Source organism: Nicotiana tomentosiformis, chromosome 1, assembly GCF_000390325.3.
Source record: "Nicotiana tomentosiformis chromosome 1, ASM39032v3, whole genome shotgun sequence".
NCBI classification, from domain to species: domain Eukaryota; kingdom Viridiplantae; phylum Streptophyta; class Magnoliopsida; order Solanales; family Solanaceae; genus Nicotiana; species Nicotiana tomentosiformis.
The window spans coordinates 88,144,343-88,167,598 of NC_090812.1; the positions used below are offsets into that span (position 1 = coordinate 88,144,343).

General features: G+C 39.0%; 1 protein-coding gene across 6 annotated transcripts; it reads right to left on the bottom strand.

Moving 5' to 3' along the window:
• Positions 1-8,410: 8,410 nt before the first annotated feature.
• LOC117275591 (uncharacterized) lies at positions 8,411-23,118 on the bottom strand. Of its 6 annotated transcripts, none has more exons than XM_070187102.1 (5): positions 22,769-23,118; positions 22,607-22,649; positions 11,599-11,667; positions 10,359-10,418; positions 8,411-8,721 (listed from the first exon to the last, which is right to left on the bottom strand). In XM_070187102.1, the coding sequence occupies exons 1-5, from the start codon at positions 22,842-22,844 to the stop codon at positions 8,553-8,555; spliced, it is 417 nt and encodes a 138-aa protein (XP_070043203.1). In that variant the 5' UTR covers positions 22,845-23,118; the 3' UTR covers positions 8,411-8,552. The 6 variants fall into 6 exon arrangements, 3 of the variants coding, with proteins under 3 accessions (XP_070043203.1, XP_070043200.1, XP_070043208.1); XM_070187099.1 differs by having other exon boundaries at positions 22,748-23,118; XM_070187107.1 differs by lacking the exon at positions 11,599-11,667 and adding an exon at positions 14,727-14,778 and having other exon boundaries at positions 22,748-23,118.
• Between the last annotated feature and the right edge of the window lie 138 nt (positions 23,119-23,256).

Genomic DNA, 23,256 nt, shown 5'->3' on the forward strand with positions numbered 1-23,256 from the left:
TTGTCTAAATTTATCAATATATTTTTTGAGTGTTATTTACTTACCTCTTATTTTTATTAGTTAATTTAAATTATAAATATTCTAGTGGTTTCTTTATCCCTCTCTTTTTATACATTCTTTTCTACGGTAATATTTAATTATTTTTATCATTTTGCATTCTACTTGTAATTAAAATAACGTAATATCTTTTTTTTTTTGTTAAATTATAATTTTGAATTCATCAAAAATATAAAAAAGATAAGTCTTTTAAATGTTTTTAAAAAATATACTAATATTTTTAATAATTGTTGTTTTGTGTTATATATATAATATTCTTATCTTATGTATAAATATTCTAATATCATTTTGTTTTTTTATTATTTTTCAATAAGGAATTATGAGTTCTATTCTTCTGTTTAAAAACTAAAACTTCCTATATGAAAAAATTAATTAATACTTTACGCTATCGCTTGGAATTCTTTCTTTCTTTAATATTCTTCCTTTATGATTCTTTATTTATTATAATTTCAATTATGAATATATGTACGGATTTTCTTATCATAATTCTACTTATAAGTCTTATATTTCTATATGTTTTCTAAAATTTATAAAAACATTTTTGTTTCTTACTTATTCTAATTGTATTATTCGTTACTTACTATTATCAAATTATGACATAAAATATTTAGTAACTTACCACTTTAATATAATAAAATGGATATAGTCTTGTATTACTCATAAAATGTAACTTGACTTTATCTTGTATGACTATTTCTCAGAATTCTCTTGTTCAAATTTATCAATAATAAATTTTTGTATTATTTATTTACTAAATTTTGTCAAATAATTTAAAGGGTAAAAAAAATTATACTATCTCTATTTTTCTCTTTATACATTAGTTTTTGTTCTATAATATTTTAACTTTTTTCTATTTAGCGTTTATCTGTAATAAAAATATTGTTATATTATTTTTATAAATGTGTGGTGTTGAATTAATTCAAAGTTTAAATAGAGAAGTTCGTTTTTTATATCTCATAAATCTACTAATAAATGTAATGATTATTATTTTAATATCACTTTCAATAAGCAATTAAATTAAATTCTCCTTCCTTTTTGTATTTAGTATGAAAGTTGACTTTTATTTTTTTATTAAATTACTACATAAAATTTAAATTATGTCTTTATATTTTTATTTGTTTCTTAGAATTATGTCAATTGTCTATATGTTTTGTTTTAGTTTTATCTATTATAATATTTTCAGTTACGCGATCTTATCTATATAGTATGACCATATGAATTATTTTAAAAAACTTTCTCATCTCAAAGATCAAATAAGTCTTATCCTTTTTTATATCTCAACACTGAAATTTTGTATTTACATATTTGTTTAGCCCTATTTTTGGTTTCTTATCCATGTTATTAAGTTACCCATAATTTAAAATTGTTGATATCTTCTGCTACTCTCATTGGGTCTATCAAAAATAGCACATCTGCCCTTCTAGAGGTAAGGGTAAAGTAACGACCCGACCGGTCGTTTTGAGCTCTAGCGCATCGTTCGGTGATTTGAGGCCTTGAGTAGCCTCACTTCATGTTTTATGACTTGTACGCGTAGTCGGAATTGAATTTCGGGAAGTTCGGAGTAGTTTCAGAAGGAAAATTGTCAATTCGGCAGCTTTAAGTTGGAAGAGCTGACTAAGGTTTGACTTTTGAGTGAACGGCCTCGGAATTGGGATTTGAAGGTTCCAATAGGTTCGTATGATAATTTTGGACTTGGGCGTATGTTCGAGTTGAGTGTCGGGTGGTACGGGAGCATTTCGACGTCTATTATGGAAGGTTGGCATTTTGGAAGTTTAACAATTTTTTATGTTTGATTTAAAATGGATTTTGGTGTTATCGATGACTGTTTGAAGTTTTGAGCCTTGGAATAGGTTTGTATCGTGATTTGTGACTTGCACGCAAAATTTGACGTCATTCCGGAATGTTCAAGTATAATTCAACGCGTTCGGTGAAGTTTAAATGTTTGAAAGTTTAAAGAAAGGTTTTGATCGTCAATTTATAATTTTGATGTTGTTTGACATGGTCTGAGGCTTCAATTAAGTCTGTATCATATTTTGGGATGTTTTGGTATATATGGATGGGGTCCCGAGGGCCTCGGGTGCGAATTGGATTGGAAACGGATCGAGTTTGGACTTGGAAGAATTGCTGAGGCAGTTGAGATCTAGTGCAACTACACCTGCGTGGAAAGGGCCACAGGTGCGAGCTCGCAGAAGAGGCCATAAGGGTCGCACAAGAGGAGGGGAGTGAGGTTGGTTGGATTCGCAGGTGCGAGGAATCCACCGCACCTGCGAGCTCGCAGGTGCGGGCTGTTGGTCGCAGAAGCGAAATAGGGTAAGAGGAGGTATTTTCGCAGAAACGGAAGAAGGGGCGCAGGTGCGCCTTCATAGGTGTGAAACCTTGCCCGTAGATGCGGATGAGGGGAGGCCTTAAGGGAACCGCAGGAGCGGAATTTTGGCCGCACCTGCGGGATCGCAGATACGGTCAAGTGACTGCAGGTGCGATGATCGCTTGGCAGAGGGACTTGATAAGTACGTGGATTTGGCTCATTTTCATTTTATTTCTTCCATGGGAGCCGGCCTTGGAGCGATTTTGGAGCACTATTTTCATTGTCTATCATGAGGTAAGTAATTTCTACAAGTTGTGAGTTAAATATACGAATTTGGACTTATAACAGTTGTGAGAATTTTGGAATTTTAAGAGAAAACCTAAAAATTGGTATTTCAAATTTTGACCACGATTTTGGAAGTGAAGTTAGGAATAAAATATGTATTTGAGTTCGTAATATTATGTGTAAAGTTTATCTTCGAAACTTTCCGGAATGCTGGCACGTGGGCCTGAGGGTTGACTTTATTTACTTTTCGAGCGGAGTTGGGAATTGTTATAAATTGATTAATTATAAGCATTGGAATATATTTTTGATTTATTTGCACATTATTTTGCTAGTTTCGGACCGATGGAATTTTGGTTTGAGGTGTTAGAGAGGCGTTGGAGCCAGTTATGGAACTTCAGAGCGAGGTAAGTCTCTTGTCTAACCCTGTGAGGAGGAATTTACACCGTAGGTATTATTCTTGATGTATGCTACATGTTGTGGGAACTACGCACGTATGAGGTGACTAGTGTCTGTGCTTATGCTAGAGGTTCTGATTATGTCTGGGTAGACTTAGGTTCACGCCATGCTTAAATTTTATTATTTGAGTAATCCTTGCCTGTATAATTCTCTTATTTTGCGTTGCGACCTGAGACTAGGCTTGCGTAGCGTGATAGACTCGCTATTGTAGAGATTTGACGACCTACTTGATTAGCCGCGGAATAATTGTGTTTCCCTTATGAAATTCTCTCGCGTTGTGCGTTTTCATTGAAAAGCTTTTTTCATTTCATAACTCATACATATCTTCGTGAGTGGGGTCAAGGACCCGTTAAAGTATCATATTCTCATGGGAGTGGGCCATTCGTCTCGGCAGTATAATAGATGCATCAATGATTTGTGTCGTTCGACCCTCGGCAGTGTATACATTATTATGGGATCGGGCCGTTCGCCTCGGCAGCGTCGTGCATAATATTTGACAAGAAACCAGTGTATCCGTGCGTTTTTCTGATTTGAGTTCTGACGACCTATCTGGTGAGGTCCATTTCATATATACTCCGGTTGAGGCGGTAACTGATAATTGAGAGCTTAGGTTTACTGTTCAGAGGAATATCATACCACGTACCTATATTTATTTATAGTGTGTATTACCCTGCCGTATAATTTATTTACTTCCTACTATATTTGATTTATTAGACCACTAGTAAGTGTCGATGTCGATCTCTTGTCAGTACTTCTCCGGGGTTATGCTAGATACTTACTAGGTACGCGTTAATTTACGTACTCATACTACACTTGTTTTACTTATTGTACAGGTATATATATATATATATATATATATATATATATATATATATATATATATGTGTGTGTGTGTGTGTGTGTGTGTGTGTGTGTGTGTGTGTATGTCATGGGCGGTTTTCCAGCCATGCCCCATGATCCCTTGGACGCGCCCTGTGATGTCCTGGCCAGCCTCCCAACGCCCGTCGCCACGATCGGCCCCGTGGTCTCGGCAGCTCCAAGTGACAAGCGCGCATGTGCCTCTGTCGCCCCACCGATAGCCATCGCCAGCGCCCAGCCACAGGCAAAAGCCAACAGCGCCGCGCGCGCAGACAATGCCGCGCGCGCAGACCCTGATGCTAAAGACAAAGTTGCTGCCAACGGACTTGCTGCTGCTTTGTAGAAGACTAAGTCCTTTTCATTGTAAATATAGAGTAGTTTTGCTGCATTTTCTTTAAGTGTGATTTTCCAGCTTTCATAGGTCTAGTCATGTAACTTTGGTTTATTTTTTTAAGCATTATTAAGGGGGACCAAGCAATCAAAACTTTCAAGCAAGCAAACAATTCTCTGTACTGGTGTCTCTCCCCCCGACACCGTCTTGTTTTCTGTAATAGCTTTCATTCAATGCAATCAAGCTTTCTTTCATTCTCAATTCTCTTTTCTGCTCTCTTTCAATTGCTCTGATACCAACTGTTACGCGGCGCCTTCCTGAAGTTTCTTGGAAGGGCGACGTAAGGCTAGGCAACCGATGTCAGTACGGTTGTTGTCCGCCAACTGAGGTCCCCTCCGTACGGTGTAGAACTGGCCTCAAATGGTCGATGACGTCGCTCAGTATGTGAAGACTTGTCTAGTATGCCAGAAAGATAAGTCAGACCGCTTGACGCAGGCAGGGCTCTTGGAACCACTAGCTGTACCAAAAAGACCTTGGGAAAGCGTTTCCCTGGACTTCATCACCGGATTGCCCAAGGTCGGAGATCTCACAACTATCTTGGTTGTGGTGGATCGGTTTTCCAAGTATGCTACCTTTATAGCAGCCCCACAATATATATCAGCAGAAGATACAGCTCGACTATTCTTCTCTCATGTCGTCAAGTATTGGGGCTTACCTAAAGACATTGTTAGTGATCGCGACTCACGCTTCACTAGCAATTTTTGGACCCAACTCTTTAAGTGCCTCGGGTCAAAATTGAGTCATAGCTCAAGTTTTCATCCGCAATCTGATGGCCAGACGGAGCGATTCAATGGCATGCTAGAGGAATATCTCCGGCACTTTGTGACCGGATCGCAGAAGAATTGGGTGAAGCTTCTGGATGCTGCTCAACTGTGTTTCAATTCACAAAAGAGCTCAAGTACCAACAAAAGCGCTTTTGAAATTGTTACCGGACAGCAACCGCTACTCCCACACACAGTGAACGCACCAAACATGTCAAAATCTCCTCGGGCTGCCAGCTTCTCAAAAGAATGGAAGCAAAATTTGGAGATAGTGCGGAGCTATCTTGTCAAAGCCCAAAAGCGGATGAAGAGGCATGCTGATCAGAATCGCCGCTTTGTGGAATACCAGGTGGGAGACAAAGTGATGGTCAAAATCCCAAAGCGGTACTTGTTTGCAGGGGTCCATGACCCTCGCCTATTGCAAAAATATATTGGACCCTTGTCCATTGAAAGGCGCATTGGGAAAGTTGCATACCGGGTGGATACCCCAGCTTGGTGGAAAATCCATCCTGTTTTCCATGTCAGTCTCCTGAAACCTTTTCGGGAAGATATGGAGGATCCTTCACGAAGCCAACTCACAATACCAAGTATTCGAGGCCCCAATTCAACCGGAAAAAGGCGTGCTGAAGCTATTCTTGATGATCGAGTGATTCACGCCTCAAGAAAAGATCACCAGGAGTTCTTGGTGAAATGGCAGGGATGTGATGCAGAGGAGAATACTTGGGAGAGGGGAACAAACCTCAAAGCCTACAAGAGCCTGATTGATGATTACCTTGCAAGGAAGGCGCCGAGGACGTCGCCAACTCAGGTGGGGGAGAATGTCATGGGCGGCTTTCCAGCCATGCCCCATGATCCCTTGGACGCGCCCCGTGGCGTCCTGGCCAGCCTCCCAACGCCCGTCGCCACGGTCGGCCCCGTGGTCTCGGCAGCTCCAAGTGACAAGCGCGCATGTGCCTCTGTCGCCCCACCGATAGCCATCGCCAGCGCCCAGCCACAGGCAAAAGCCAACAGCGCCGCGCGCGCAGACAATGCCGCGCGCGCAGACCCTGATGCTAAAGACAAAGTTGCTGCCAACGGACTTGCTGCTGCTTTGTAGAAGACTAAGTCCTTTTCATTGTAAATATAGAGTAGTTTTGCTGCATTTTCTTTAAGTGTGATTTTCCAGCTTTCATAGGTCTAGTCATGTAACTTTGGTTTATTTTTTTTAAGCATTATTAAGGGGGACCAAGCAATCAAAACTTTCAAGCAAGCAAACAATTCTCTGTACTGGTGTCTCTCCCCCCCGACACCGTCTTGTTTTCTGTAATAGCTTTCATTCAATGCAATCAAGCTTTCTTTCATTCTCAATTCTCTTTTCTGCTCTCTTTCAATTGCTCATGACATTGGTTTTCCCGTACGGCACTGACAATCTAGTCTAGCGTACGGAGGGGACCTCAGTTGGCGGACAGCAACCGTACTGACATCGGTTGCCTAGCCTTACGTCGCCCTTCCAAGGAACTTCAGGAAGGCGCCGCGTAACAGTGTGTGTGTTTGGTGGTCTTTTGGGAGCAAAGGTGCGGCTGTTGCGGGGACTTTACGGTGAGCTGCATTCCATGTTATGATCCGCAGCATGCAGAGTATCCATTAGAGTTATTAATATACTCATGTCTAACTTGTATTCCAGACAGATATTTTATTATTATTGTACTCCTTAGTAGATGCTCATGCACTTGTGACACCGTATTTTGGGGGTTCCTACTGGATGTTCATTATTGTAGTTCACGTAATTATTATCATTTCACCTAGTAATTTATATTTTATACGGAAATTGGAAAATAAAATCACGGTTTTTCTACGAGTACCAGATTTTACTCTACTTATTTAATGGGATTCATGATTTCGAAAATAATAAAATAAGTAACTAAGTTGATTAATCATCGTTGGCTTGCCTGACGACGGCGTTAGGCGCCATCAAGACCTATAGTGGATTTTCGGTCGTGAAAGCTTGGTATCAGAACGTTAGGTTCACTTAAGTCTCACGAGTCATGAGCAAGTCTAGTATGGTCTTGCGGATCGGTACGGAGACGTCTGCACTTATCTTCGAGAGGCTATAGGGTTGTTTGGAGCACTTCCCTTCTTGATTCCTCGTCGTGCGATTTGATTCCATTGAGGATCATGCCTTCGTTTCCTCTTTATTCATTCTTATACGATGTGGAGTGTTTGTTATCAATTGGGCATCGACGAGTTGTAATGGTACTGCAGATGTGGTGCAGAATGTTTCTCCCTTGTATTTGATTGGGCTATTGTCGTCGCCTCATGGAGGGATGTTCTGTCATTTTAGCACAATATTAGTGTTGCCTACGGGTTTGCGTCTATACACGGTGCATTATAATGTTCATGAATGGTTATCGCGCAGTGTTGGTGTAAATGGTAAGGTGCTTATTTATGTGTCGCGGCAATGAATGACTGAGAGGAGGACTACTCGGTTCATGTCTTAGAGGTTCGACATTTAATTCCAGCGGAAAAAAAGGCAATTAGACTATGCGTGTTCAGGCTTTGTTTGATGGTGTAACGAGACTTGACATTTTCGGATGTGGAGGAATTCTCATTCGTGATGTGGTAGTGGCATCCTTGTTTGAATGCATTAAGGCTCGTCGGTGTTGTGGTCTTCTTTGATTTGCCTTCGGGGCAGGGTGTTGTGAAATGGTGCCTGAGAAGCGGTTGTCAGAGATGGAAATATGTAGCGGTTTCAGAATCGAATTGGTGTTTCTAATGTTGATGAAACTTCAAAAGAGAAGGAATTCGCTCACTCTCAGAAACAACATTAATATGCCACAAAAGATGACTCATAGGCTTTCCCGTAGTGTACTACTCTACTAATTCGAGCTCATTCAGTCAAGGATCCAGAAGGACTTTCATTGGTTGTAATATAGGTTGCGAGACGGGTAGGATACATTTAGATATGCGGTTGACTACACCTCCCTAATCACTTGAATACATATAATTTACCTTTCAAAACCCCACACTTATGTCATACCATAACTCCACCTTCACATCAACATATATTAGCTCCCTACTTCTTTAAGCACTTTTACATCAAGAGTCACCATTATCAAGGAATAGTTTTAACAATACAACTATTTTTTTTCTTTTTAATTCAAGTGACTCACTTTTTCAATACATTGCACCTTTCTCCTTATTTCATTAGTTCTACTCAAAAGCCAAACCAACCACCTGTCCCGACCCAGAATTCCCACTGTCGGGACCGTGATGGCGCCTAATATTTCACTTGCTAGGCAAGCCAACGTGAGAGAATCATTTAAACCAATCCTTATTCCATTCAGTAAATAACAACCATTAGCTAAGGTGAAATATGGTGAGTGCGGAATAATATAACAAAACTGCCTTAATTACTACCACCCAGATCTGGAGTCCTAATTCATGAGCATTCTAAAATTCACTACAAATAATAGCCTAAAAGAAATATAATTGTTTGAATGAAGGAAATAGTAGAATAGAAAAGATAGACGGGGACTTCAAGGTCTGTAAATGCCGACAGATCTACCTTGAGTCTCCGGATAGCGGTCCAACAGCAAAAATCTCGATCAACCTGAGCCGGTACTAAATATCTGCATAGAAAGTGCAAAGTGCAGTATCAGTACAATCGACCCCATGTACTGGTAAGTGTCGAGCCTAACCTCGACGAAGTAGTAACGAGGCTAAGGCAAGGCACCTACAAATCAACTTGTATAATTTAACATTGTATATACAAATAACAGTAATGAAGAGCTAGACAGGAATTATCGGGAGGGGGAAACATGCTGAAGGAAATACGAAATAAAGAACTACAGCAGAATGATAACTGGAACAACCAATATATAATGAATCAACAGGAACACGAATACAATAAAGAAAAAATGCACGACATCACCCTTCGTGCCTTTACTCTCAACCTCACCATAAAAATCAATAGAAACGGCACGGCACCACCCTTCGTGCATTAACTCTCATATCATGGCACGGCATCACCCTTCGTGCATTAACACTCACAATATGGCACGGCATCACCCTTCGTGCTTTTACACTCACAATATGGCACAGCATCACCCTTTGTGCTTTTACACTAACAATATGGCACGGCATCACCCTTCGTGCTTTTACACTCATAATATGGCACGGCATCACCCTTCGTGCATTAACACTCTCCTTTACCATAATGCAATGCATATATAACAACATGGAGATAAATTAACAAGTACAAGCCTTACTTCAACATTTGGTTCCACAATATCAATCTCAACTTTGAAATAAATACTCAATTATCACCAGATAATCCGTACACATGATAAGAACGATCAATTTAACAATACTAGTATAAACACGTAGCAATTAGGCATAGGAAAGAGACAATATAAGAAAAATGGAAGAAACATGGAAAACAGGTAAATTGGCGGCGCATAAGTACTCGTCACCTCACATATACGCCACTCACATGAATTTTACATAGCAAATAGTCTAAGGTCCCTAATTCCCTCAAGCCAGGGTTACACACAACACTTACCTTGTTCCGAAGGCCACTTAATTCTCAATCACAGCTTTTCCTCTAGAATTCACCTCCAAACCACTCGTATCTATTCAAAAATGACTCAATAATATCAAATATTGCTAAAGGAATCAATTATATTGCATAAATAAAATTTTTCTCCAAAAAGTCAAAAATCGACCCTAGGCCCGCTTAGTCAAAACTCGAGGTTCAGACCAAAATCCATTTACTCATTCACCCCCGAGCCCAAATATATAATTGGTTTTGGAATCCGACCTCAAATTGAGGTCTAAATCCCCTAATTTCCGAAATCCCTAATTTCTACCCTAACCCTTAATTTTACCATAAAAATTCTAGATTTTAGGTTAATAATTCATGAAATGTAATGGGTAATTGAAAGAAAATGGTTTAGAATCACTTGCCAACACTTTGGGAAAGAAAATGACTCTTGAAACTTGCCTTGTCACGACCCCAAATTCCCTCCGTAGGATGTCGTGATGGCACCTAGTCTCTAAGACTAGGTAAGCCTATCAATGCGCAATAAAAATAGAAATCTAAAACTTTAAATAATTGCAACTCCCAAAACCTGGTAGAAATAAGTCACAAGCATCTAAGAATTTTATCCTCAATGTCTCTATATATATCAAGGTCTAAAGAAAATAAGAAAGCAGCATAATAATGATAGAAGGGGACTCCGGAGTCTGCGGACGCTGGCAGATATACCTCGAAGTCTCCGTGTACAGGTAACTCACTGATGTCGGGGCTGGTAAGGAGTACTTGGATCTGCACAAAAATATGTGCAGAAGCGTAGTATGAGTACACCACAGCGGTACCCAGTAAGTGCCAAGCCTAACCTCGGTAGAGTAGTACCGAGGCCAGGTCAGGCCCTACTGGAAAATAATAATTGCATGGTAAAATGGTTAACAATATAATAAAATAAAATGACAATGGAAATGAATCAAGTAGCATGTCACCATTTGATTACACAAAATAATGGCAATAATATCTCGTGGAATCAAAACAGAATTCCTTTCAACTTTAAGATAATCACTACAAATAATCAAAGGCAACTGCGGCCATAAATCAATATCAGCAAGGGCACTCCCGAGGTACCGTCTCGTAGTCCCAAATCATAAATAAATTCACAATATCTCATTTCCTTATCTCACCGCGGGAGCCTTCACAATATATTTTAAAGAAAACATTTTTACCGAAATAGCATCCCTCGGTTTAGTCATCCTTATCACACTGCATGACTTCTAGTAGTTCCCCCTACTAGCCACGCGTATCAAGCCACCCTTATCTCACCTCTTGAATTTCAATACTCAGACTTTATACCACCGCATGCGTATCAATATCACAATATATCACAATTTGCACCTCAAGTGCTCAAATAATTTAACTTGCCAAAATACTTCAACAATAATATTTTTCCACAATTAAGAGCTCACAGCTCATGCCAACATAAATCATTAATAATATTTTTTCACAATAAAGAGCTCATGGCTCCATCACAATGAGTACGAAAATCTTACAAAAATATTCAGGAATAAATAATTCAGCAAAATAATATTTTAAAATCTTTAATACGTTACTTCAATACCAAATTTAAAAATGTCAAATACTTCATATTACTAATATTTAATTAAAAGAGAATCAACTTCAAATAATGCACAAAATGAAAGAAACCAAGTTTCAACTAAATAGGTGAAACAATTAGTAAGAAAAGGTCAAGCAACTTTAAAATATAAACATTAAATCAATGATGAAGAATATATTAGAATAAAATAGTTTAATTAATGCGCAATGGTGATCTACACAATTTAAAAATATAATCTTTCACATTTATTCCGTGTACACACTCGTCACCCCGTGTACACGACTTTCAACACATTACAATTTATCACTTCAATACCAATCTTAGGGGAGATTTCCCCCACACAAGATTAGACAAGTCACTTACCTCGACTTGCTCCAATTTAACCAACTAGTATGCTTTTTCCTCAATTTTCCGACTTCGATCGACTCGAATCTAGTCATAATTAATTTGATAGAGTCAACAAAAATTATAGGAATCAATTTCATAAGAAAATATTACATTTTTCAATAAAATCCGGAATTAGCTCAAAAATCACTCGTGGGACCCACGTCTCGAAATCCGGCGAAACTCACAAAATCCGATAACACATTCAATTACGAGTCCAACCATACCAGTTTTACTCAAATCCGACTTCGAATCGACACCGGAATCTCAAAACTTCATTTCTATGAGATTTCTAAATGTTTCGCAAAATTTCAATCTCAAAGCACAAATTAAATGGTAAAAACAATGATATATTCATGTATATTGACCAAATCCGAGTTAGAATCACTTGCCCCAATATTTTACCTTGAAAATATATCAAAATCACCTCTCCTCAAGCTCCAATTCGTCAAAAATGGCAAATGGGACGAAGTCCCCTGTTTTATAACTTACAGATCTGTCCAGGCTGCCTTCGATCCTGAACCTCGATCATGCACCTTGATCATGCACCTCGATCATGTACCTTGGTCCTGGACCTCGGTCATGGGGCTCGATCATGGCCCTCGGTCCTGGACCGCGGTCATGGACCCCGATTTTGACGGATAAAGGAAAAACCAGATCAACCAAAAAAAAACCAGCAAACTCAACTTCAGCAGTTTCCCGGCTTCACTTCTTGATCCGTTAACCATCCGAAACTCACCCGAGGCCCTCGAGGCCTCAACAAAATATACCAAAAAGTCCTAAAATATCATACAAACTTATTTGAAACCTCAAATCACATCAAACAATGCTAAAATCACAAATCACACCCCAATTCAAGCTTAATGAAACTTAAGAATTTCTAACTTCTACATTTGATGTCGAAACCTATCAAATCAAGTCTGATTGACCTCAAATTTTGTACACAAGTCATAAATGGCATACCGGAGCTATGAAAATTTTTGAAACTAGATTCCGACCCCGATATCAAAAAGTCAACTCCCCGGTCCAAACTTAAATTACTATTTTAGCCATTTCAAGAGTAATTTCACTACGGACTTCCAAATAAAATTTCGATCACGCTCCTAAGTCCAAAATCACCATACAGACCTACCGAAACTGTCAAAACACTGATCCAATTCCGTTTGCTCAAAATATTTACCAAAGTCAACTCAGTTGAGTTTTAAAGCTCTAATTCATATTTTAATCCATTTTTCACTTAAAAAAATTTCGGAAAATTTTACGGACTGCGCACGCAAGTCGAGTAATGATAAATAGTGCTTTTTGAGGTCTTAAAATATAGAATTAATTATTAACTTTAAAGATGGCATTTTGGGTCATCACACGCCTCTAACCGTTTGGTTTTTGAGAAAATGATTTTTTTTGGCTAAATCTCGTTTTGATTATGTTTTAAGCACTTGGCGACAGTGTGCATCGCGTTCGCGAGGCCACTGTCGCGTTCGCGAAGAGCAGAGCTTACAAGCCTTCACGTTCATGAGACCTACTTCGCGTTCGCGATGGTTACCCCATGGTCTTCGCGTTCGCGAGACCATGCTCGCGTTCGCGATGAAGGATCACTGACTCTCCCCCAGGTATGCATAACACTACGCGTTCGCGAGGAGCTGGTTGCGTTTGCAAAGGGTAACGCCCCTATCGCATCGCGTTCGCGAAGAAGAAAATTCCAGGTGACCAGTTTACTCTTCGCGTTCGCGAGAGTACCTTCGCGAATGCGAAGAAGGATATGCCAAAACACCTGCTGCAGCAAAATACCAGATTTTTCCAAAGGCTAAACATCTCGTAGCCTATCTGAAACTCACCCGAGCCCTCGGGGCTCCAAACCAAACATGCACACAAGTCTAAAAATATCATACAAACTTGTTCACGTGATCAAATCGCCAAAATAATACCTAGAACTATGAATTTAGCATCAAATCAAATGAAATTCTTAAGAACACTTTAAAATTCTTATCTTCTCAATTGGACGTATTAATCACGTCAAATCAACACTGTTTATCACCAAATTTCACACACAAGTCTAAAATATTATAATGAACTTGTACCAGGCTCCGGAACAAAAAATACGGACTCCGTACTAACAATGCCAAACATCAATAAATTCTTAAAAACAAATAATTTTCACTTTGAATTTTCATTAAACAAAATCATAACTCGAGCTAGGGACCTCCGATATCGATTCTGGGCATACGCTCAGGTCCCATAATTCGATACGGACCTACTGGGGCCGTCAGAACACGGATCCGGGCCTGTTTACTAAAATTGTTGACTGAAGTCCACTAAAATCAATTTTTAAGGCAAAAATTCTTATTTTCATCAATTTTCAACATAAACGTTTTCCTGAAACACGTCCGGACTGCGCACGCAAATTGAGGAGGGTAAAAATGAGATTTTTAAGGCTTAAGAGCACAAAATCGAGTTCTAAAATATAAGATGACCTTTTGGGTCATCACACCACCCCACACTTCAACTTTTACAAAGTTCATAACAAATTCAGGTGCTCATGAGAGGTACAAGGTTCAAATAGATGGTTAATTCAAACAAATGGGCAAGGCTTGTAATGTGGTTGCCAAAGGAACAGGATTACAGGCTCAAAGGGGTTAACTACGATACATAACAAATAGGTGGGTAAAAGCATATAACTGGCTCAACAAAGAAATGCCTATATCACTTCCAAGACTGAACAGAACTACTATTTTGCTTTGCAAACACAAGGGGCAAGTTCTAGACATCAAATACAATGCACAGAATATGCAAAACCACACACACCTGGCACATAACTCACTCAAGATTGGATTATCAAGACACTCTAGTCAAAGCAGTTAAGCAAAGTTAAGATCATACAGTTTAAGGTACTTATACAAGAGTCAAAAACTGAGTCTAAGCGTCACAACTAAGTGCTCACTATTCTCAAGGCATAACCAAGTCAAGAGATATTGCCTTCAATTCAGCTCACAACACAAGGCTTCCTACTTCTAACAAAATAAAAACTAACTACACACAGTTCAAACAAAACCCTTGGAAAAGAACCGCTGCACAAAGAAAAACCAAGGGGGATTTAATACACTACCTACCAATAGAAAATCTTTTTGGTCTTTTTCCTTTGACTTAACTCCCTCAAGAAACCTGTCAAATGATATTCATTGTCAGGAAAAATTAAAGATTTTTTAAAATTTTATGGTTTTTTATTTTATTCAAAAAAAATTCTTCTAACTATTAAAAAGCAAAACAAACTAAAACTAGTATACATAAAACATACAAATATCCCCCACCCTACACTTAAAGTTGTGGCATGTCCCCATGACACACAATTAAAAAGCATAAGGTAAAGGAAACTTCCCTGAATCTCTAGTCAGGGTCTGAATCAAAGTCGGGCTCCATTATTCTCGCCCGAACTAGTGCGCATATCCCTGCACACAGTTTCTTCTTAGCCTTCTTGGGATACACCCCCCACTTATCTTGTTCATTAACTGCAGCCTTTTTTTTAACTCTTCACCTTCCACTCAACACTTGCAGCTGGCTTCTCCTTTTTCACCCCCGTCTCTACATTCATCTCGAACGTCACCGTCTCCTCACCCACTCTAAGCATCAGTTTTCTATCATGTAAGTCCAATATTGCTCTACCCGTCGCTAAGAATGGTCTTCCTGGAATGAGGGAGACCTCCTTATTCTCCTCCATCTTCACTACTATAAAATCTACAGGAAATACAAACTTATCTACTTGAACTAAGACATATTCCATTATCCCCTCAGGTATGATAGTTGTTTGGTCTGCCAGATGCAACTATATTGGTGCAGACCAAATCTCTCCAATCTCATTCTCCAGCTTCCTGTAAATAGACAAAGGCATTAAAGTAATTGAGTCACCAGAATCACACAAAGACTTATCAAAATTAAGGGTGCCTAACAAATAAGGTATAGTAAAACTCTCTGGATCTCCACACTTTTGTGGGAGTATTTTGCAAGATTGCACTGCAATGCTCTGTGAGCTTGACCACTGAAGTCTCTCCTATCTTCCTCTTCTTTGTAAGGATCTCCTTCAAGAATTTGACATAAGCTGGCATTTGTGAGAGAACTTCTGTGAATGGAAAATTTACATTAACCTGTCTCAGCATATCTAGAAATCTCTCAAACTGCTTGTCCAGCTTTTCTCTACATAGCTTTTGGGGGAAAAGTAGAACATGCATGTGCTCGCTCTCATTCCGATCCTCCTTTATCGAAGTCTCATCCTTCTTCTTTTTCTCAGCTCCCTTCTTGCCTTTCTTCTTTTTATTAACTTCATTTTTCAGATGCTCCCCACTTTCTTTTTTAGATACCATCTCTTTTTGGACTGGAGTGGGATCTTTCAACCCGCTTCTCAAGGTCACAACATTCACTGTTTCTTTGGGGTTTCTTTCAGTATCAGCTGGCAGATTACCTGGGATTCTCTCAGACAATACAGTTGTAATTTGCCCCACTTGCTTCTCCAAGTTTCGCAACCCTGTGCCAAGTTCTTTTACAGCTGCACCATGAGCATCTAATCTCTCATCTGTCTTGACAATGAAGGACTTTATTAGATCTTCTAGCCCAGGCTGAGTGAAATGTTGAGGCTGGAACTGCGGCCTCTACTGATTTTGGAAGCTTGAGGCTCCTTGTCCCTGAAATCTACGGTTGTTTTGTTGCCATGCATTTGCAGTACCCCCAGGTGAACTCCATGAAAAACCAGGGTGCTTCTGGCCCATTGCATTAAAGTTATAATTCCCAACAGCATTAACATCATCAATTGAGGCTTGACACTCATGAGTAGGGTGTCATCTTCCACATATATCACAAGCTGTGTGGGGATCACTATGTATTGAAGCTAAGGTCAGCTTCCTTATTTCATTGGCCATGGCATCAAGTTGTACCTGCACCGATGTGTTAGCATCAACTTGGTGAACACCAGTTGATCTTCTTCTTTCAGCAGTCTCAGAGGGCCACTGATTTGCGTCTTCTCATACCTCATCTAGAATTGTGACTATATCCTCTGGAGTCTTCTTCATCAACGGGCCTCCAGCTGCATTACTCAATGTTCTACGTGAGGCAGGTGTCAATCCATCCCAAAAATCTTGGAGTTTCATCTAGAGTTTAATTCCGTTATGTTGACAATTTCGCACTATCTCCTTAAACCTCTCACAAGCTCCAAACACAGTTTCAGTCTCGTTCTGGCAAAGGTTATGGATTTCTCTTCTAAACTTGCCCGTCTTAGCTGATGAGAAATATTTATCAGTAAATTTTCTGGTCATATTAGGCAAGCTTCGAAGCCAGTATTTTGCATCATCTTTGAGTGTGAAGGGGAATGCCCTTAAGTAAACTGCATCTTGTGACACACCATTGTATTAAAAGGTATTCATAATCTTCCTCAATCGAGGCTTGACACTCATGAGTAAGCAAGGAAGATATCAATGGGAGAAAATAGGGATTGATTGGATAGGTGCAAGATAAATGTCTAGGACTTAACTCTACTTAATTCACTTCTAATATTCAAGTGAGTCTCTCGAATTCACTCAATTATTAGTTCAAACGTTTAGTAGAAACTCCTCCCTTGATTAAGTCTCAACCTCATAATATGAACCAATTAAGCTCAATGAAGATATGCAAGAATTCGTAGTGGATTGGTCTTTAGGAGAACCTCTCTCGATTATCCTCCTAACTAGGGTTAAACAATAATTCAACTAGCATCTTTTGATTACTAAGAAGAATTAATGAACTCAACCAACAAGAGAATGCAACGATATCACAAGTTATGCCTCTCTCGATTACATGAACATATGAATATAGATGCAATACTTAAATCATCCAAAACTATTCAATACATAAAAATTAGAGTTATAATCCACAAACAAATATCAATACACCAAATCCATCAAACCCTAAAGAGAACTACTCCATAGAGATGGAGCAATTCATCACAAGTATGTTTAAAATAAAGGAAAACATATAACGATCCAAACTCTTGCCTTGAGTGAGGATTGGAGGATAAATTCCTTGTGCTTTTACTGCTCCAACTCCTCCTTAGACTCCTTAGGTATTAGATATGTCAAAAGTCTAGAAAATAATATTTTTCCATGTATATATACCAAGTAGGATCGGGCCCAAGCGAAAACACCTTTTTCTACGCGAAATAGGACATTTTTTGGCGTTGGACGTGCGCGGCCGCGCACCTGGGAGTGTGCTCGCACATATGGCCGCGCGCTTTGGACAATGTTCTGCCTGACTTGCGCACTCGCTCACCTGGGTGGCGTCCTACTCAATTCATCATTTCTCTCGTTAAGTGCACTATTGTTTGTTGATCACCGAACACGATCCCAACTTAATCCTTATGCTTTTACTCAGACTTCAAAGCTCCATAATAGCTTGAATTCATTCCAAAACATCTACATAGCTAGGAATCACTCCTACAAGGCATAAAATACATAATTAGTATAAAATACTAGCGATTAACGCTCAAACTCAATTAAAGTGCTCTAAAATACGAGATTATAGCCTACCATCACTTGTCGGCGCATTGATGGCGTCATATGATATCTTGGTCAGTGTTTGAGGTGGCTTATTGCCTTAGCAGCTTGTACTGGGTGAGACGAGGTTATTGGGCCTAAAATCGGTGCAGTTGGATTTATGTAAGGTATATTAAAGAGAGAATGTCATTATTCAGTTCAGAATGAGGTAACGGTCCTTGTCAAGCGGAGAAACTCTGCGAGTTATTGATTTGATGGGTGGTTATGAGTTTCTGTGTCTCTTTCATTGTTGCAGTATTGTGAGGGTTGAGACCGAGTTTATATGTGTTATGAGGTATACTACGGGCATCGGGTCAGTGAATTTGCAATTGTTGTGCTTGGAGGAGGTTATCATGGGAAATTGAGTTATACGATGCATTGTGTGATGTCAGCATGGGTGCATGATCATGTGTGGGTTCAGCGTGTGGAGATCGATACGGTGTTCGTATGTTAGAATCAAGTCTTGTGGAGAAATTCGGAGGTTGGAATTTGGTCCTAAGGCTTGTTGGATAAAATTAAAAGGAAGATCTTCAGTCTAACACGAGCTAATGTGCTCACATGGGTTGTGGTGGCACGGGCATGTGCACGAGGTGCTAAACAATGATTTTGGACAACTCCAGAATAGTTCTTGGCACGTTCGAGGATAAACTTATGTTTAAGTGTGGGGAGAATGTAACGACCCGACCGGTCGATTTGAGCTTTAGCACGTCATTCGGCGGTTTGAGACCTTGAGTAACTTCACTTCATGTTCTATGACTTGTACGCATAGTCGGAATTGAATTTCGGGAAGTTCGGAGTGATTTCAGAAGAAAACTTCTCAATTCGGAAGCTTTAAGTTGGAAGAGTTGACTAAGGTTTGACTTTTGAGTAAACGACCTTGAATCAGGATTTAAAGGTTCCAATAGGTTCGTATGATGATTTCAGACTTAGGCGTATGATCGGGTTGAGTATCGGGTGGTCCGGGAGCATTTCGGCGTCTATTATGGAAGGTTGGCATTTTGAAAGTTTAAGAATTTATTAAGTTTGATTTGAAATGAATTTTAGTGTATCGATGTCCGTTTGAAGTTCCAAGCCTTGGAATAGGTTCGTATCGTGATTTGTGACTTGCACGAAAAATTTGGCGTTATTCCGGAATGTTTAAGTATAATTCGGACGCGTTCGGCGAAATTTGAATGTTTGAAAGTTTAAATAAAGGTTTCGATCATTAATTCGTAGTTTTCATATTGTTTGACGTGGTTTGAGGTTTCGACTATGTCCATATCGTGTTTTGGGATATGTTGGTATGTTTGGATGGGTTCCCGGGGGCCTCGGGTGCGAATCGGATGGGAAACGGATCTAGTTTGGACTTGGAAGAATTGCTGAGGCAGCTGAGATATGCTGCAATAGCACATGCATGGAAAGGGCCGCAGGTGCGAGCTCGCAGAAGCGGCCAAAGGGGTCGTAGAAGCGGAGGGGAGTAAGGTTGGCTGGATTTACAGGTGTGAGGAATCCACCGCACCTGCAAGCTCGCAGGTGCGGGTTGTTGGTCGCAGAAGCGAAATAGGGGAAGGGGAGGTATTTCCGCAGAAGCGGAGGAACGGGCGCAGGTGCGCCTTCGCATGTGCTTGACCGCAAATGCGGAGGAGGGGAGGCCTTAAGGGAACCACAGAAGCGAAATTTTGGCCTCACCTACGGGACCGAAGTGCAGTCAAGTGACCGCAGGTGTGATGATCGCTGGGCAGAGGGCCTTGATAAGTACGTGGGTTTGGCTCATTTTCATTTCATTTATTCCATGGGAGTCGGCCTTGGAGCGATTTTGGAGCGCCATTTTCATCGCCTATCATGAGGTAAGTAATTTCTACAAGTTGTGAGTTAAATATACAAATTTAGGCTTGTAAATACATAGAAAATTGTAGGAATTTTGGGATTTTAAGAGAAATCCTAGAATTGGTATTTCGGATTTTGACCACAATTTTGGAAGTGAAGTTAGGAATAAAATATGTATTTGAGTTCGTAATGTTATGGGTAAAGTTTATCTTCAAAAAATTTCGGAATCAGGATACGTGGGCCCGAGGGTTGACTTTATTGACTCTTTGAGCAGAGTTGGGAATTGTTATAAATTGATTAATTATAAGCATTTTAGTATATTTTTTATTGATTTGCACATTATTTGGCTAGTTTCGAACCGATGGGCTTTTGGTCTAAGGTGTTAGAGAGGCGTTGGAGCCGGTTATGGAACTTCGGAGCGAGGTAAGTCTCCTATCTAACCCTGTGAGGGGGAATTTACCTCGTAGGTGTTTTTCTTGTTGTATGCTACATGTTGTGGGATCTGCGCACGTATGAGGTGACGAGTGTCCGTGCGTATGCTAGAGTTCCTGATTATGTCCGGGTAGACTTAGGTTCACGCCATGCTTTAATTGTATTATTTGAGTTTTCCTTGCCTGTATAATTCCCTTATTTCGCGATACAAACTGAGACTAGGCTTGCGTAGAGTGATAGACTCGCTATTGTAGAGATTTGACGAGCTACTTGATTAGCCACGGAATAATTGTGTTTCCCTTACGAAATTCTCTCACATTGTGCGTTTTCATTTAAAAGCTTCTTTTCATTTCATAACTCACACGTATCTTCGTAAGTGGGGTCAAGGACTCGTTAAAGTATCATATTCTCATGGGAGCGGGTTGTTCGTATCGGCAGTATAATAGATGCATCTATGGTTCGTGTCGTTCGACCCTCGGCAATGTATATATTATTATGGGATCGGGTCGTTCGTCTTGGCATTTCTATAAATACTCTTATGGGATCGAGTCGTTCGCCTCGGTAGCTTTATGAAACAATCTTATGGGATCGGGTTGTTCGCCTCGGCAGCATCGTGCGTAATATTTGACAAAAAGCCATCGTATATGTGAGCTTTCCTGATTTGAGGTATGACGATCTATCTGGTGGGGACCATTTTACATATATACTCTAGTGGAGGAGGTGACCGATAACTAAGAGCTTGTATTTACTGTTTAGAGGAGGATCGTACCACGTACCTATATCTGTTTACACTGTTTATTTACGTTTACCATGCCTCATACTTGTTTACCTTCTATTGCACTTGATATATTGGACCACTAGTAAGTGTCGATGTCGGCCCCTCGTCACTACTTCTCCGGGGTTAGGCTAGATACTTACTGGATTTGCATTGATTTACGTACTCATGCTACACTTCTGCACTTATTATGCAGGTATATATATATCTAGTGGTCTTTTGGGCGCAGAGGCGCGTTACGATCTGCAGCATACAGAGTCTCCATCAAAGTTACTTATATTCTCTTGTCTAACTTGTATTCCAGACAGATGTATTTTATTATATTTCTTAGTAGATGCTCATGCACTTATGACACCGGATTTTGGGTGTTCATTATTGTAGTCACGTAATTATTATCATTTTATCTTATAATTTATACTTTATATAGAAATTGATAAATAAAAATCACGGGTGCTCTACGAGTACCAGATTTTACTCTATTTATTTAATGAAATTTATGATTTTAAAGATACTGAAATGAGTAACTAAGTTGGTTAATCACAGTTGCCTTGCCTGACGGCGGTGTTAGGCGTCATCACGGCCTATAGTAGATTTTGGGTCGTGACAGTACATATTATCCTCCCCAAACCCCATTTGTGGGAAACTACTGGGTTTGTTGTTGTTGTTGTTGTTGTTGTTGTTCCACTACTCTCATTATAACAATATTTTTGGTTTTTTTTTTCTTGTAATAAAAATTTTCATCTATTTTTATTCTTGTGTTCTTTTATGCTATTACTCAAATTAAACTTATCAATAATATTTTTGAGTATTATTTATTTATTATCTTTTCAAAAACACTATGTGGAAGAGCAATTTACTCTTCTTCTTTTTTTTAACAGTTCATATAATTTTATTTATTTCGTCTTCCTTTTTGTTTAAGTAATTTAGCTTTTTATATCCATGAATGTTTCGATGAATTTGTCTTTTCTCTTCTTTTTTTTGTTGTTGCCATAATTATAGTATTCTATATGACATTTGCATCTTTATAGTAAATTGATACAATTTTTAATTATGTTAATAAATCCTTACTTTTTCTTTTTTCATATTTGTCTGGACAAATGAAATTACTTAGCCGAAAATAAAACAATTAAAGATCCATAACAAAATTGAGTTGAAGACTGTCATGTAAGAGACAAAACTAAATTTTAAAAAAAATTCTATTAAATGTGATTTCATATAAGTTCTATTTTTTTAATTGAAAATCTCCCCCTAAACTCACTTTAAGAACGCCAAGTGGCTTTTTAATAGTTTGCCACTTGGCAACCACAATTTTAATTATATGTGATAACCTTATTCCTTTAATATATATATATATAGATATATAGATTCACATTATAAGTTCTGATTTGGAGGAAAAACACAATAGCAAAGAAGGTTTGGATTGTACCTCATACTTTTGTTTGTGTTTTTGCATACTTGTTTGTCCGTACCTATACAATTAGATTAGGGTTCATACAAGTTAGTAAGAGTGAAATATATAAGAATAAGACATAAATGATAAATACTAAACTGTGAAAGGATTACATACCAGCAATTATGGAGCGAATACCTGAAACAGTGGTCGAGTGATGGTGTTCTTCGGATGTCTTCATTGGCGTCGAAGGAAATAGAATTTGTGTAAGCATATCGATAACTTCTTTATTTTTTTCGTTTACCCCAAATAAGAAATAGACAAAGAAGGCGAATGTAGTTGAGTTTATAGAAATTAATTCACAATGTTAGAGGTCTGGGGGAAATTGAACAGGGAAAACGGGGTTGAACGTTTGCAGAAGGTTTTTTCGAAGCGGTGCGGGTAGGCAGTTGGGTATGTGAAGCGTTTTGGTTCTGTAATTTGCGGTTTAAATTGCAAGAAAATCTGAAGCGGAGAAAATTCAATTGCTGTTTTTTGCGAATGCCACATCACCGACTTAGGGCCCTCAATTATTTTTATATATATATATATTAAAGGTGCTGCAGCCTGCAAGCAAGTATTCATATGCTCTGAAAATTGCTGCAATTGACTAGTAATATTATTCCAATTTCTTTTGGAGAGGACCT

What these genes read in the sequence shown, in the direction of transcription:
- LOC117275591 (XM_070187099.1), bottom strand. Translation starts at nt 22,844, where the DNA reads ATGCTTACACAAATTCTATTTCCTTCGACGCCAATGAAGACATCCGAA. An exon ending in TATTCGCTCCATAATTGCTG is followed by an intron (nt 22,650 to 22,747) that starts GTATGTAATCCT and finishes CTAATTGTATAG; the next exon opens with GTACGGACAAACAAGTATGC. An exon ending in CTGTACACGGAGACTTCGAG is followed by an intron (nt 8,722 to 10,358) that starts GTATATCTGCCA and finishes CTTTCTATGCAG; the next exon opens with ATATTTAGTACCGGCTCAGG.